Raw genomic sequence first — 15654 nt, forward strand, 5'->3', positions numbered from 1 at the left:
GATTCTTCATCTATAAACAAAAAATAATACCCACTTTGTAGGCATACACATGTGCAGTGCTTAATAGGAGCTCAATAAATGGTAGCAATTACTCTAGGTCTCCCAGGATGTTTACTGAGTGAATATTTAATTCATGTAACTTCTTGTTGTGAAAGGTGCTTTATGATTATGAAATTTATTTTTGCCATTCTGAAATTACTTTTGATGCGTAGTCTCACAATTTAAAAATCTGTTGATTTACTCCCACTTTGCAGATGGGAAAACTGAGATTCAGATAAGTAAAGTGACTGTTCCAAGGCTGCACAGCTAGTGGTAGAGTTAGGAATCTGGTCCAGGTCAACGATCAAGCTAATTTTTTAAAAAATCAGAACTAAGTGCTACATCTATCAAATGACAAATGACATCCTTTTGTTACAGGCCTCCTGTGATCAAGTGGCAGGTTGGCAGAGCAGAAAGTGCTGTGGGCAGGCCTGCAATACCAACATGTGCATTCTGGTCCTGTTCACACTCAGGTCCCTTACGTGAAAGACAAGAGTAATCATGAAATATTGTGATATCTCCTTATCTCGTGTAAAAATGCTAGACAAGTGTAAAATCTTCGTGGAATCACTTTTCTTTTGAAATACTGTAAACTCTTGAAGGACCGGGACGCTGCCATTTTACTCTGCATTCTCCACAGCACTTACTGTGGTTGGTTTGAAGTCAAAGTCTCAGTGCTGGTGTTGAAGGAAGGAAAGGCTGACTGAGTGGATGGAAGAATGTCCTGTATTTCCATTTTCTAGCTCCAGCTCCCCCTCTACTTTGGGGTGGCTGGGAAAGGGATAACTGCCACTCAGGCCTGGCCCTAGGGCAGGAAAATGGGTTTGTCGCAGAAGGAAATTGAAGATGCTGCGTTTACATTGGAGACTTGCTCTCGATTTCCTATCAGACTGTGAGCTTCCTGAGTGGGGTAGGAGCCTGTCTTATTCATTTTTGTTTCCACAACTCAGTCCGAGGCTTGGTGAGGTAGACTAGGCAGAGGGGTCTGAAGGAGCTGCAGCTCAGGCTTAGGTTGGGCCCAGTGGAGCAGAGAAAGCACAACTTTCCCACCCCTGGACTGTTCTGGAAGAAGATGGACTCGTGAGTGGGACAGAAATGGGGGGAATGGCAGATCTTCCTAATTTTGAAGAAGGACTTCTTCCTAGAGTAAGGAAAAGGGAAATTCTCCCAGGATACAAGGAGCATTTTCAAGTCTCAAAGAACCTGAAAATCTTTATATTATTCATTCAAATCAGGAAAAAAAACCTTTGAATCCTGTCCAACCTGGATCCCTTGTATCCATCTTCTTAGAGCTTGCTTTCTTCTCCCCACTCCTTTCTTCTTTTTGTTGTTGTTCAAAGCCATCCTTTTCTAGATTAGAGCAGGAACAGCTCTCCAGACTGGGAGGATTTGACCCATACTAAGAAGCAAATGTGCTTTCTAAACTCAATTTTCTTTCTTTTTAAGTCCCTCCTCCCCTCTCCCTCGGGAGAGACAACAGAAATAATTGACCCATCATCCAGTACCAGGCCCAGGGGATTTACATGCCAATTCCCCCTCTCCTCCCCAGACCCCCTTAAAATCCTAGAAGGGAAAAAAAAAAAGAAAAGAAAACATTCCTCAACTGGTAGGAGCCCTGCTGGTTACCCCCCAGTGCCCAGCCAGGTGAGAGATGGGGAGGGAGAAATCATGCGCCACAGCCCCCTGCCTCGTCCCTGCTGAACACGCCGCTCCTCTCTGGCGCGGAATCCTTTAAGGTCTGGGTGAAACTCCCTTCTCTCCCGGGAGAAGGTATCTTGGAGCTTTTAGGGGGCGGAGGCAGAGGTGGGGACGGAGAAGGGAAATTCCCCCTAATTTTCGTCAGGCCTAAGAGAGTTGTCTCTTCACTCAAACTGCTAGTCACCCCCCACGCTCCCCACCATTAACTTTCGATTAAGACCTCCTCCTTGTGGCAAATAACTTCACTTTGCATAATTAAGATTTGCCTCGGAAGACGGGGGAAGGAGAAGCCGCAGCTTCGGGCCTTTCTCCTTCACCTCGCCCCTCCACCCCCGCCCCAACCCTCCAGATCCGGGCCTCTGAGTTCCTGAGTTTTCTCACTTTGAGGTGCCACCGAACACAAAGAACCATAATGGGCTCCTTTGTGCTCGCTACGGGGCAATTACGCCCCGGAGTCCAGGCCCCTTTAAGAGCTTCTTAAAGAGACAGGCTCTCATTTTTCAGAGGGTTATTTAAGGGTGTGTGTAGGGGGAGGGGCGAGGCAAACTCCTAGGGGTCTACTGATAGGATGAAGTGAAACTTTTCCCTGGGATCCACGAGGAGTTGAGAGAAAAGTCTTTGTAAACTGTTCGTTTTTAAAAAGTCTCTTGTTTTTCTTTTTTAATTTTTAAAGGGTTTTTTTCACACGATTTGAAAAACTGGACTAGAATAGGTGAGGTTCAGAACGAGGGCGGGGGCAAGAATTTAAAGAGCCCCTACCCGGCAGGGCGCCTTGGCCCCCGGAAGAGGAGTGATCCAGGGGACAGTAGCCTAGGCCCGCCGCAGCTCTGGGGAATGTGTGTCTCCGGATCTCGCCGCGGCGACTCCCGAGAAATCCCGGGCTGGGCAAACAGCCCTTAATATAATAATAGCTTGTCTCTTTAAAAAGCAAAAGGAGGGGGGGAAAGTTTTGTTGGCATCTGGTTTCTGATCTCATTATGTTGTGGTCGACCAATCCAGCCCTCGGGGCTGGTCCTCGGGTTTAAATCTGATTGGCCGAGGGCACATTTGGGGATGATCCTTAGAGCTCGACGGGGCGGTTTCAAGGATCCCCTTTTTGGGGGGCTGAGAAGAGGGCGGGGCCGCTAGCGGGGGCCCCTTGAAACCGACTAATTGGGATCGGAGAGGCCGAGGTGAGGGCTGGAGGAGGCACAAAGAAGTCGCTGGTTGGAGAAAGGAGGGGAAAGGGGCAGCTGAGAGGCGAGAGGAGGAGGAAGAGGAGGAGAGAGGGCAGCGGCGCGCGGTGTCTCGGGCGGCTCAGTCGGACCTTGGCGAGCCAGCCGGCAGGCGCGCCGCCCCCTCCCCCGCCCGGCCTCCCCAACTCTGCGGCTGCGAGCAAAGTTTGCTAAGAGGCGCGGGAGGCGGCGGCCGCAGCCGGGCGGCGGCGGGAAGCCTCGCCGTCTCGGGGTTGGGGGCGGGGGCGGGGGGGCGCCCAGGAGCCTGGTGGGGGGCGGCGGCCAGCATGCGGCCCCGCAGCGCCCTGCCCCGCCTGCTGCTGCCGCTGCTACTGCTGCCCGCCGCCGGGCCGGCCCAGTTCCACGGGGAGAAGGGCATCTCTATCCCGGACCACGGCTTCTGCCAGCCCATCTCCATCCCGCTGTGCACGGACATCGCCTACAACCAGACCATCATGCCCAATCTTCTGGGCCATACGAACCAGGAGGACGCGGGCCTAGAGGTGCACCAGTTCTATCCGCTGGTGAAGGTGCAGTGCTCGCCCGAACTGCGCTTCTTCCTGTGCTCCATGTACGCACCCGTGTGCACGGTGCTGGAGCAGGCCATCCCGCCGTGCCGCTCCATCTGCGAGCGCGCGCGCCAGGGCTGCGAGGCGCTCATGAACAAGTTCGGTTTCCAGTGGCCCGAGCGCCTTCGCTGCGAGCACTTCCCGCGCCACGGCGCCGAGCAGATCTGCGTGGGCCAGAACCACTCCGAGGACGGAGCGCCCGCGCTGCTCACCACCGCGCCGCCGCCGGGAATGCAGCCGGGCGCTGGGGGCACCCCGGGCGGCCCGGGCGGCGGCGGGGCGCCCCCGCGCTACGCTACGCTGGAGCACCCGTTCCACTGCCCGCGTGTCCTCAAGGTGCCGTCCTATCTCAGCTACAAGTTTCTTGGAGAGCGCGACTGTGCAGCGCCCTGCGAACCCGCGCGGCCCGACGGCTCTATGTTCTTCTCGCAGGAGGAGACGCGTTTCGCGCGCCTCTGGATCCTCACCTGGTCGGTGCTGTGCTGCGCCTCCACCTTCTTCACTGTGACCACGTACTTGGTGGACATGCAGCGCTTCCGGTACCCAGAGCGGCCTATCATCTTTCTGTCGGGCTGCTACACCATGGTGTCGGTGGCCTACATCGCGGGCTTCGTGCTCCAGGAGCGCGTGGTGTGCAACGAGCGCTTCTCCGAAGACGGGTACCGCACGGTGGTACAGGGCACCAAGAAGGAGGGCTGCACCATCCTTTTCATGATGCTTTACTTCTTCAGCATGGCCAGCTCCATCTGGTGGGTCATCCTGTCGCTCACCTGGTTCCTGGCAGCGGGCATGAAGTGGGGCCACGAGGCCATCGAGGCCAACTCGCAGTACTTCCACCTGGCCGCCTGGGCCGTGCCGGCCGTCAAGACCATCACTATTCTGGCCATGGGCCAGATCGACGGCGACCTGCTGAGCGGCGTGTGCTTCGTGGGCCTCAACAGCCTGGACCCGCTGCGGGGCTTCGTGCTGGCGCCGCTCTTTGTGTACCTGTTCATCGGCACGTCCTTCCTCCTGGCGGGGTTCGTGTCGCTCTTCCGCATCCGCACCATCATGAAGCACGACGGCACCAAGACGGAGAAGCTGGAGCGGCTCATGGTGCGCATTGGCGTCTTCTCCGTGCTCTACACGGTGCCGGCCACCATCGTCATCGCCTGTTACTTCTACGAGCAGGCCTTCCGCGAGCACTGGGAGCGCTCGTGGGTGAGCCAGCACTGCAAGAGCCTGGCCATCCCGTGCCCGGCGCACTTCACGCCGCGCATGTCGCCCGACTTCACCGTCTACATGATCAAGTACCTCATGACACTCATCGTGGGCATCACGTCGGGCTTCTGGATCTGGTCGGGCAAGACGCTGCACTCGTGGAGGAAGTTCTACACGCGCCTCGCCCACAGCCGGCACGGAGAGACCACCGTGTGAAAGGCGCGCCCCGAGCTGCGCCGCGTGGCCGGGACCCCGAGCTGCGCCGCGTGGCCGGGACCCGAGCTGCGCCGCGTCGCCGGGACCCCGAGCTGCGCCGCGTCGCCGGGACCCCGAGCTGCGCCGCGTCGCCGGGACCCCGAGCTGCGCCGCGTCGCCGGGACCCCGAGCTGCGCCGCGTCGCCGGGACCCCGAGCTGCGCCGCGTCGCCGGGACCCCGAGCTGCGCCGCGTGGCCAGGCCCGGAGCTGCGCCGCGTCGCCGGGACCCCGAGCTGCGCCGCGTCGCCGGGACCCGGAGCTGCGCCGCGCCCGCCTGCGCCCGCGCTGCCTGCAGACTCCTTATTTTATTTTTTTAAATAAAGAGCAATGGAAACCATATCTTTTTTTTAGATCGCTTTCTAAAGAGAACTCTGCCCAACACCCCCACCAGGTTTGTAATTAAAACTGTAAATAGTCTTTGTAAATTTAATTATATATTTTCTATTTAAAAGAAAAAAAGGAAAAAAAATATAATAAAGGCAGTGAGGGCGCCCGGGCTGAAGAATGGGGTGTGGGGGAGTTGGGGGGTTTCTCCTTTTTAAGTGCCCTTTGAAAACCGCCTGTGCTCTGGATGGAATTTTCTGGTGACCTGGCAGGGCTGGGCCTGCTAGGAGAGGCGCCGGCCTGCGCGCTGCTTCTGTTGGCTGCGACGAGCTGGAGTTTGTCCCACTCAACTTCTGTAAGAGCCAAATTTACGAGCCTCCTCACTGACGCTGGGCCTGTGGGAGCTATTGGATGTTTTTGAACAAGACTTGGATTCGTTTTGTTTTATTTCTCTTTCCTCCTTTTTCTCCCTCTTCACTTGTTCTGTCTCCTTCACTCCATCTTTGGAAACCTCCCAACAGAGATGAAGACGTGGAAGAAAAAACAAAAAAAGCCGGGGTGGTGGTGGGGAGAGGGCGGAGATCGGGCGAGGAATGGCCTCCACCCTCAGGCCCACTCCCCTGCAGGCAGGAAGATCTTTCTCCTCTTTGACTTTTCTTCTTTTCAACTCGCTGCCCCAAGCGCTTAGAGTGGGCAGAAAATGCTTTGTGAAGTGTCTTTTGAAACAACCCCCACCACACACACCACCTGGAGTACTGATCCTGTCCGCCAGCATTTGCAGGGAGAGCCTTAGTCTTTGAGCATTTGTTTGCAAATTTGGGGATTTAAGATCTCCTCGCATCTCTCCCCTTTTTCTAAAGTCTGCTGTCCCCCAACTGAAAATGTCTGGCATTCAGGTTAGCAGTTGATTGTGTGTTATGTGTGGGTTCTTGTTGTTGGGGGTTTATTTTTTTCAAAAAGCAATAAAAATGGGTTAGGTTGGAGGGAGGGGATGGATGGGCTGGTGGGATTTTTAGTTTTCCTTTGAAAAAGACTTAAAAAAAAAACTTCAGGGTGGGGGGAAGGTGGGTATCTTTGACTTAGAAGAAGGCGTTGGGCAAGCTCTTTGGGGCTGGGGGCTGGGGGGCGGGGGTGGAGTGTTTACATGACATTCTATATCAGAAGATTGATAGGATGTTTATAACAGATGTTTCTTATCTTCCCTCTACCCCAGACAAATAAAAATCAAAACTTTTCTTAAGTTAGCTGCCTCAGAAGTAATGTATAAAGTACCTTTGCTGGTATGAGAATTCCACTTTCCAGCACACACCATTTCCCTCAACTATTTGGAATATTTTAGAATTTTAATTCCAAAGGACTGACTTAAAGACAAGTATGCCACATAACTCAATTTTCACCATCTCCTGTTTCTTGCTAATAGTTCAAATTAAAAGCTAATAATCATAATAATAAAGTGCATTTAATTATCTTTGAGAGATCTAGCCCTTTAATTGTATTTAACAGGGTTGTAACATTTTATTAGTTTGACCAACCCACACCTCCTCCTTCCTTCTCCCCCTTACCTACTCGGTTGGGGGTGCGGTGGAGAAGAGGCCTCCCAGCCCCAGACCTTGCTTTTTCAGCTATATGGCTATGGGGAAAATGGTACCTTACCATCCTTTGTTGGTGTCTTTGGGACAAGGGAGAAAGTTAGATCTCCTACTTCGAAGTGTTTGTGTGTGTTAGTTTATGTTGGGGGAGGGGAACTGCAAATGTTTGGTGGTAATTGAAGTCATATGTGGGGCTTTGTCTGGCATTGTATGAAGCCTGGGGATTTCAGCAGAACCCTCCTCCCCAAATATATAATCTCCCCCCAGATCATTTGTGCCGGTGGCTAGTTAAAACTAGCTTTTTATCAAATGATGATGAGTGAAGTCTTGACCCGAGGTTCCCTCAACTATCAAAGAAGCAGGCACGAGGAGGTGTCACTGCTGGGTAGCTCCATTTGTTGCAAGATTCTAAAGGAACCCCACAAGGGCTGCAGGAAAGAGTTAAATTGCAAACAAATTGTCAGTGCCTCTCCTGGTTATAATGGCAAAATCCTTGAATCCGATGGGATTTTCCAGTTACTGGGACTGAGCCCAGTGGACTGGTGGTCTCTGCTGAAGGTTTAGGGAGAGCCTCCCCCACCTCTAAGCCCCCTAGGATCTCAGCTCTGTGTGCTTTGGGTACTTTTATCCCTGGGCCTTCACACTGGTAGACTAGCAACAATTACCTTCGCCTTCCCTGAGTGGGTGTGGGAATTTTGGTAAAGATTATTCTTCTTTCTTCCTAGCCCCCTCCCCCCACCTCAAAGTCTCTTGCCAGCATAGGGGAAGAGGGCCTGAAAAAACTGCCAAAATGGGTTTTATGACTGGGGAGGAAGATAGATTATAAAATAATTGCCTCTTCCGGAAAGAATAGATCTTATAGGTGCCCTCCCCTTCTCCAAGGCGGTAATAGCCAAGGGCCGAATTGTCTTACCGCAAGTAGTCGGGGACCCTTCCCCACCACTCCCACTTCTTTAATGAAATTATTAGAGGAGGGGAGGCTTTAAGCTTTAGACCACAGTGTGAGGAATTCAGGCTAGTGGGGAGAAAGGGCCCTGGAGGGAGACCCAAAGGTGAGCCACCTAGCTTGCTGTCACTCCAGGAGAGTGGGGGGGTCTCTACTTCCTTGTTCTGAAAACCCAGTTAAAAACACGGGCTAGGAGGTCTGCTTTTGCAGATTTCTAGGTCATCCTATAGGCAGGAAGCCATTTCTGTGCTGTTAAGTGGGCTGGTCCCTCCCTCTGGAAGAGGGAGGCTGTGTGTTTAGCGGAGGGTCAGGACCAAGAAGGAAATCCCCTCACCTGAGGCCCCTGGGCCTGGGCAGGTCTCAGGCCCTCACCCCCATCCCACAGAGAAGCATGGCTGTGGGTTCTCTAGGTTCCAGGCGTTTCTCCTTTAGGCCCCTTCCCCTCTTATTGATCAGACTTCAGCTTTTCCTCCCCCCACTGCAGACTTCCCTCCTGATTTTTTTTCATTAGTTATAAACTCTTTGTCCTCTAAGAAGATTTTTTTTTTTTTAAAAGATGACTGATAAGGGGATCTTAACCCTTGACTTGGTGTTGTCAGCACCACGCTCTCCCAAATGAGCTAACCGGCCATCCCTATATAGGGATCCGAACCTGAGGCCTTGGTGTTATCAGCACCACACTCTCCCAAGCGAGCTACGGGCCGGCCCCTTTTAAGAGGATTTTTAAAGACCAGTCCCAGAAAAGGCCACTAAAGTTTTCCAAGACAAAATTTTTGTGAACATCCTCAAAGAGTGAGGATTGGGTTTGGCTCAGTGGGACCTGGAGTTGCTGACTTCTGGATTATTTCAAAAAACTCTCCAAGAGGGTGTTGAGGCCCCTGATCTGGGCTGTATTCTGGAAGTGGGGAGATGCTGTCCTGGGTGCCATGGGGTACATGTCAGGGATCCCTGCCACTTCCTGAGGGAAGTGGTCCCTTCTGCAGTCTTGCTGCTTACTGTAGCAGGGTCCCTTCCTTCTCTAGACTCACTCTCCTCACCTCTAAATAGATCGTAAACTTCTGGGGGCCACTGACCTTCTGAGACTTTGAAAAATCTTTGGACCTCCATCTGGAAAAAAAAATAGCCCAACCCACATGTAATTTTGCATGTAACTTTAGGAGGTTTCTGGAACTCTGTGCCTTTTCGCCCCAACCTCTTCCTGTCCCAAAACTACTTTTCCAATCCCTGGTCTAGACATTTTCTAGTCCTGATTACTAGCTATCTCCCTTTCTCCAAGGGGCAGCCTTTACCTTCTCGGACTCCAATACCCCCCAGCCTCTAATCACCTCTGCTACGAAAGGGGCTCAGGAGGGAAAAACCACTGGGCCTGCAAAACCAGGAGCACCCTCGAACCAGATTATTCACTCTATCCAATCCTGTCTTTCACTCAGATAACAAATTATCAAGATGCAGCAGAGTGGAATGAACGTGTAATACTTTTGTAGTTGTGGGGAAAAAGGAGACAGACAGACCATGTACAGACAGCAAGACTTTGGGACAGTATCAGCTGAGCCCCAGTGTCCTTATCTATAAAAAGGTGATAGTACCTGTCAGGCAAGGTTGTTATGGGATGGTTCTGTTATGGGGATGCATATATAGAGCCAGTACACAGGAGAACTCAATAAATTGTAGCATTTTTCCAATTTCTTAGGATAAAGTCCTACAAGTAGAATCACTGGATCAAAGGATATACATTTCTTGAGGGCTTTTTAACCTATTGTTACTGAGAGTTTGCTTTCCTGTGCTCTCAGTTTTTCTGCCTAACTCTGGGTGCCATCCCAGTGTCTAGAGGCTCCTCAGCGTGGTGGTGGGCAGTGTTTTTCTTCCTTTCTCTGCTCTGATTAGGACAGAAATGTCTCATTGGCCTGAGTGTGCAGGGCACAGACGCAGGCGGGCTCTCTCCAGCCGGCTTTGAAGTGGCTAATTAGGGCTCGGGCTGTCCAGCTGGCTTCCCCTGCGCCGCCCCCTGCTCTTGCCCCATTCCCAGCCTCACAGCCTGAGAGCCCCGTCCCAGCTGCCTTGCCTTCCACTGCAGACTTGTGGCTCCTCCAAGCCATCCACAAAGGCCCCAGGATTTGAGGCCTGGAAGGGCTAGGCAAAAGCAACTGAGAAAGGATAAGATGGGACTTAGGACATGGAACAAGCTCATAGACCATTAGGATTTTTTGTTTTGTGTTCGGCTGGCTGGTACAGGGATCCAAACCGATGACCTTGGGGTTCTATGGCTATGCTCTAGCCAACTGAGCTAACCAGCCAGCCCGACAACTGGGTTTAGAGAGGACTGCCTATGGCCCAGGACCCCTCTTCCCCAATGAAGCCCAGAGAGGAGCCAGCCTGGGCTGAGGGCTGAGCCCTGGGCTCTTTGAAAACCAAAGTTTTCTGAAGGTTCCAGCCTCCCAACCTGGCCCTTATAATTAGCCCCAATCAGAGTGTTTATGTCAGGCCCTAGTGCGGAACTCAGAGCCCCATGATTTCATTCCAAACCTGCGGGGAGGAGAGGGAGGGAAAGGGATGTGTGTGGGGACAAGCGAAAGGAAAGATGGGGGTAGAAACTGATGAGAAGGAGACCTGGGGGAGGGGGAGGACAGCCACCCTCTTCAGCCATCACAGGGGTCAGACCGCTCCCAGAGTAACTGTCGCCCCAACATCCTGACCTGGGCTGGGCCTGCTGCTTTCTGGGAAGGCTCTGTGGGTGGGTGGGCTTATGCCAATCGGAAATGGCTTGGATATAATTAACCCAACTAATCACCAGCCTCAGCCCTGTGGGAGGGGAGGGTACAGCCCAGAGCCACGGCTCCCCCGGGAAGCTCCAGCTTCCCCGTTCTCCTTCCTCTGGCTGGAGTCCGGGATATGCCAGGCCCTGCAGCTGCTTATGATGGTGGAGTCGGAGGGTGGGCGGGGAAGGGATGCGGGAAGGGAGGTTCCTTATCCTTATCTCTGGCCTCATGAGGGAATGTGACAAGAGGGAGTGTGCCTGACATGGCAGGCTGGGGGCGACCTCAGGAACTGTGGGTAGGAGGGCTGAAGAGAGAATGCCCTGCCACTGCTCCCAGGTGGCACTGGGTGTGTCCCACATTCAGTCAGTATTTCCCTCCTGTCCAGGCCTCCCAGGGAGCTCCCTGGAGTGGGATGTGGTTTTTAGGGAATTCTGCGTACTGAGTTTAGTGTCCTGAGAGGGGTGGTGGCAGGCAGAATTTTGGGTAACTCCCTTTCTTAAAATCCTACCAGGCCTCTGAGGAGCATCCAAGCTCCCTCCCTCCCTCAGCACATGAAGCTTTCCCAGATCTGGCCCTGGCTCCCGTCTCTCCAGTCTCACTTTCCACTGCTCTTCCCTACGTTCCTGTGCTCCACCCTTGGAACTCATGTTCTCAGACCAGCCATGCCCCACGGCTTTGCACATGCTGTTCCTGTGGCCCAAATGCCTTTCCCTTCCTCCAGCCTGGATATTAACTACCAGTGCCTCAGAACTTACCTCGGGTCAGGTGGCCCCTCTGCAGACAGCCATACCCCTGTCCAATCCTCTGACACCCTCTATCCCCAGAACTGGGTTCTCACTTGTCACAACAGATCACATTTTTATTAGTTTCTTGTCCCCTTTCTTGAGGGTGACCTCCTTGAGGAGAGTCTGCGGAGTCTTTTATTTCTGTATCTCAGAACCTAGCAAGATGCCCAAGATCACAGGCTCTGGAGCCAGGCTACCTGGGCTTGAATCCTGCCTCAGCCTCTTGCTAGCTGTTGACCTTGAGCAAGTTAATTAACGTCTTTGTGCATCATCTGTAAATGTGGAGAGTAACTGTACTTTACCTTGCAACTGGTGTGAGAATTAAACAGACTAATTTAAACAAAGTGTTTGAAACAGTACCTGGCACGTAGTAAGCACTTGATAAATGCTAGTTAAGCTTATTCATTCATGTGTTGGCTCAGTGAGTGCATATTTATTTAGTACTTACCATGAGTCAGGCACTTGCTAACCTCATATGCCACATGGAGCTTACTATCTAGTTTGTTGAATAAATCAGTGGATAAATATTCATGTGGTACTTGTGGATTTGTTACATGTCTTTTACTTTTTTTTTTAGTGGCTGGCCAGTAGGGGGATCCAAACCCGTGACCTTGGTGTTGTAAGGCTGTGCTCTAACCAACTGAGCTAACCGGCCAGCCTTGTTGTATATTTTTAGACAAGCTCATCTACGTGTTTGAGAATGTGTCCAGCCCAAATATGGAATCATGGTATATCTGTCTGGGTGGTGCAAAACAAACAATGAAATTGGGGACAATCCTTTATAAACCTGACATATGTAACGGTGTTTGGAGCATGTGGAAAAGCCTGCCCAGGACAGACAGTCCTGGAAACTTCCTCCCCAATCTCCACTGCTAAAGAGAAGAGTGTTTTAAAAAGTTCTTTCTGCAAGGTAGAATAATTACTTTCATACAGATATACAATAAACATGTCAAAATTCTCATTTAACTCATTAATTAATGAAAGAACCAGTAAGATGTAACAACAAGTTCAAAGGAAAATCTAAAGAGCAGAGACATATCTAAGCCATTAAGAATGTCAAAATAAATCTGCTTAATAGATGCAAAACTGGGCAATATCCACTGGGCAATGATCAATTGCATCTCCACCTGTCAATTTGCATTTCTATGGACAAAAATCATTTCCATTAATATCAAACAGCTCAAGGACAATAAAACTCAGAGATAACATGCAAGGACATGCATGTAATCTTATTGACCATTTCAAAATCTCTCACAATTTTCTTTGACAAGAAGCTCTGAACTCAGATATCTCAAGACGATAAGTGCCACTCACCCCTTTCAGTCAAAGAGCTTTAGTTCCAGTAGGAAACCCAGAACCATCCAGAGAAAGCTGGAAATCCCCCAGCCATCCCCAAGCTGGCGCAGCCTTTGTCCACCTATTCGTCTCCACCCCTAGCTCTCTGGTTCCTCTCTTCCTTGCCTTCCTCTTTCCCACCCCGCCATTGACATCCCCTACTTGTGGAGCCAACATATTAACCCCCCTATCTGGTAGCCACCATTTATTGAATATTTTCTGTGTGCCAGACCCTATATATTCATAATATCATTTAATGTTCAAAATAACTATGAAATGAGTGCTGTCTTTACCTCAAATTACAACATATTGAAATAACCAAAGTTCATGGAAACTACTGTTCCAAGGGCATCAAACTAGCCAGAGCAGAGCAAAGGCTGTCAAACTCTTAACCACAATACCAGAAATAGCCAATGCGGTTATTTCTCATGCCATCTATAATTAATTGGGTGGCTACCTGAGAGTATTGTGTTGAGATGGATTCTGAGGCATCCTCTTGGTTTAGTGGGAGATCGTGCTGGGATCCACTAGTCATGTCTGCCACAGTCACAGAACTGAAGAATGCCAGGTATTTGTGAGGCTGCCCTCATGCTATACTGCTAAACTGTCTCCTGCATCATCTCCTGAACCTTTTTTTTTTTTTTTTGACATGACTGATGGCAACTTCTGCCTTTAAGGTCTAAGCCTTCAGTATCTGGATCATAATGCCAGTTTTCTAGGTGTTTGCTACTCAAAGTGTGATTCCAACTGCCTTCTGACTGCCATGCCCCACCCTTCCAACAGTGCCATCTCCTTGGAGCTTGTTAGAAAAACAGAATGCAGAGCTGGCTGGTTAGTTCAGTTGGTTAGAGTGTAGCCCAAGGGTTCGGGTATCCATACGGGCCAGCCGCCAAAAACCCCAGGATCTTGGGCCAGAAGCTGCATTTTAACCAGATTCCTAGGGGATTTGTTTGCACATTCAAGTGTGAGGAGCACTGGTCTAGAGGGCCTCTTTTCTCAACTGCATCTACCCCCACCTCAGCACCCAGAATCATCTCCTACCAGGAAGGTGCTGGCTCAGACCCAGGCCTACAAATTCCCAAAAGACCCTAACACTTAACCCAGAAGAACCATGTGCATTTATGGACTATTTCAATTAAGGCATGAAGATTTTAAGACATCCTCACCTACACTGGAAAAACCTTGCAGAATTCTCTGGCTTTTCCTGCTATGGGTGTGAGGGCCTGTGAGTTTTCTGGCCACACCTCTACAGCTCAGCACTGTATCCTTTCCTGTTTTTGGAGAGTGCAGTGTCTCCCTGGGGCCTCAAGAATCAAGCCCGAACTTTCCACCCTCGCCTTAGAGACCTTTGCCCCTTCTCATAGGGGCTCAGGGAATTGGGGTGGAGTTGGACAGCCCAGAGACATAGAGGAGAAATAGTTGCTGAATCAGAATAGTTGCTGAATGAATTCAATCATCAGTTTGACCAGTGTTTGCTGAGAACGATTCTGTGCCAAGCACTTGAGATATGGCAGTAAATAGAGCATGGTCCCTGCTCTTGAGGAAAATGGACATCTAAACACATCCTTGTAATATCATGTGATACAAAAGACAGGCACTGGCGTTGTCAGGAAAAAGAGGGGGTAAGGGCATTCCACAGAGGGAACAACATGGGCAAGGCCATGGAAAAATGGAAGAACATGGCATGATCAGGGAACGGCGAGAAGGAGAGTGTGCCTGGGACAGTGAGTGCAGAGAAGAGTGTGGCAGGGCTGAGAGTGAGGATTTGGGCTGATCCCCAGCAAAATTTAAGTCCCACACTGGCTTCCTTGGCCCTGCAGCACAGGCCTGAGCCACCCTTGTCTGTTCTCAAGCCCTGATCTCATTTCTTCTTTTTAGCGGCTGTCTGGTACAGATATCCGAACCCATGACTTTGGGGTTGTTATTAGGCTGTGCTCTAACCAATTGAGCTAACTGGCCAGGCTTCTAGATCTCCTTTCTATACTGACTTGAGCCAGTGAGAACTGGGAGATATTTACACACATACAGACACAGACACACAGACACACAGACACACACACACACACACACACACACACACACACCAGGTTTTGGGTATATGTCCTCTCTCCCAGTCAGTGACTGATTCCATCCCTACCAACACCCTCTGTTCACACCAGTAGGAGGAGGAATGGTCAGTGAATTAACTTCCTAGGAAAGAACTCTAGGGCAGTACTTAGGTTCTCCTGACCTGAGACATGGCTGGAGATGGGGCAGGCTTGACTGCCCGTATGCACCAGATCTGTGTGACTGTGCCTGCATGTGTATATATGGATGCATATGCATGAGTGTATATGTGCATACCTCTGGGGAAGGGAATGAAATGGTTGCCTCTAAGTCTCAGGAGATGCTATCCTAATTCCTTTTCATAGAAAGAGGAATAAACTTCCATTAACACAACTCTGTTACTTATATGGAAACTTCTTTATGGGGGACAAGAAGTGAGGTGGCTTTCATACATAACTTCAAATTTGATGCTCCTCCTATTGAGCAGTGGTGTCTATGTCTCCTTGCCTTGAATCTGGACTACTTTAACCAATTGAATATGGTGGAAGTTGATGGATCTTGGATGTGAGCTGCACCATTTTACACACACTGAGCACCAAATAGCCGTCAGCCTTTCCTTTATGAGAAACCTCGTGGTTTCTGAGAAATAGAAACTCCTCTGCTTCCGCATGGGTGCAGCCTTCCACCTGATGGCATCAGCCAGCCTTACCTTCCACAGCAGCACCAAACCCCTCCCTGATTACGTCAGCCTGTATAAGCCCTCCCACCCGATGCTGGCTGCTGCTCTCCATTCTGAGTGCAGCCCAGCAGATTCTTTTCCTTTAATAAAGCCTGATCGGTACCCAGCATTTGGGCTCACTTTCTTTCATTTTCGTGCCAAAAACCAGGAAGGGCCCT

At 50.8% G+C, this 15654-nt stretch overlaps 1 protein-coding gene across 1 annotated transcript; it reads left to right on the top strand.

Moving 5' to 3' along the window:
- The first annotated feature begins 3200 nt into the window (after positions 1–3200).
- On the top strand, positions 3201–4936 carry FZD2 (frizzled class receptor 2). The gene has a single exon (XM_063081322.1). The coding sequence runs from the start codon at positions 3239–3241 to the stop codon at positions 4934–4936; it is 1698 nt and encodes a 565-aa protein (XP_062937392.1). The 5' UTR covers positions 3201–3238.
- The last annotated feature ends 10718 nt before the right edge of the window (positions 4937–15654 follow it).

Source organism: Cynocephalus volans, chromosome 16 (assembly GCF_027409185.1).
Source record: "Cynocephalus volans isolate mCynVol1 chromosome 16, mCynVol1.pri, whole genome shotgun sequence".
NCBI classification, from domain to species: domain Eukaryota; kingdom Metazoa; phylum Chordata; class Mammalia; order Dermoptera; family Cynocephalidae; genus Cynocephalus; species Cynocephalus volans.

Coding starts and splice junctions, on each gene's coding strand:
- FZD2 (XM_063081322.1), top strand. CDS start 3,239: ATGCGGCCCCGCAGCGCCCTGCCCCGCCTGCTGCTGCCGCTGCTACTG.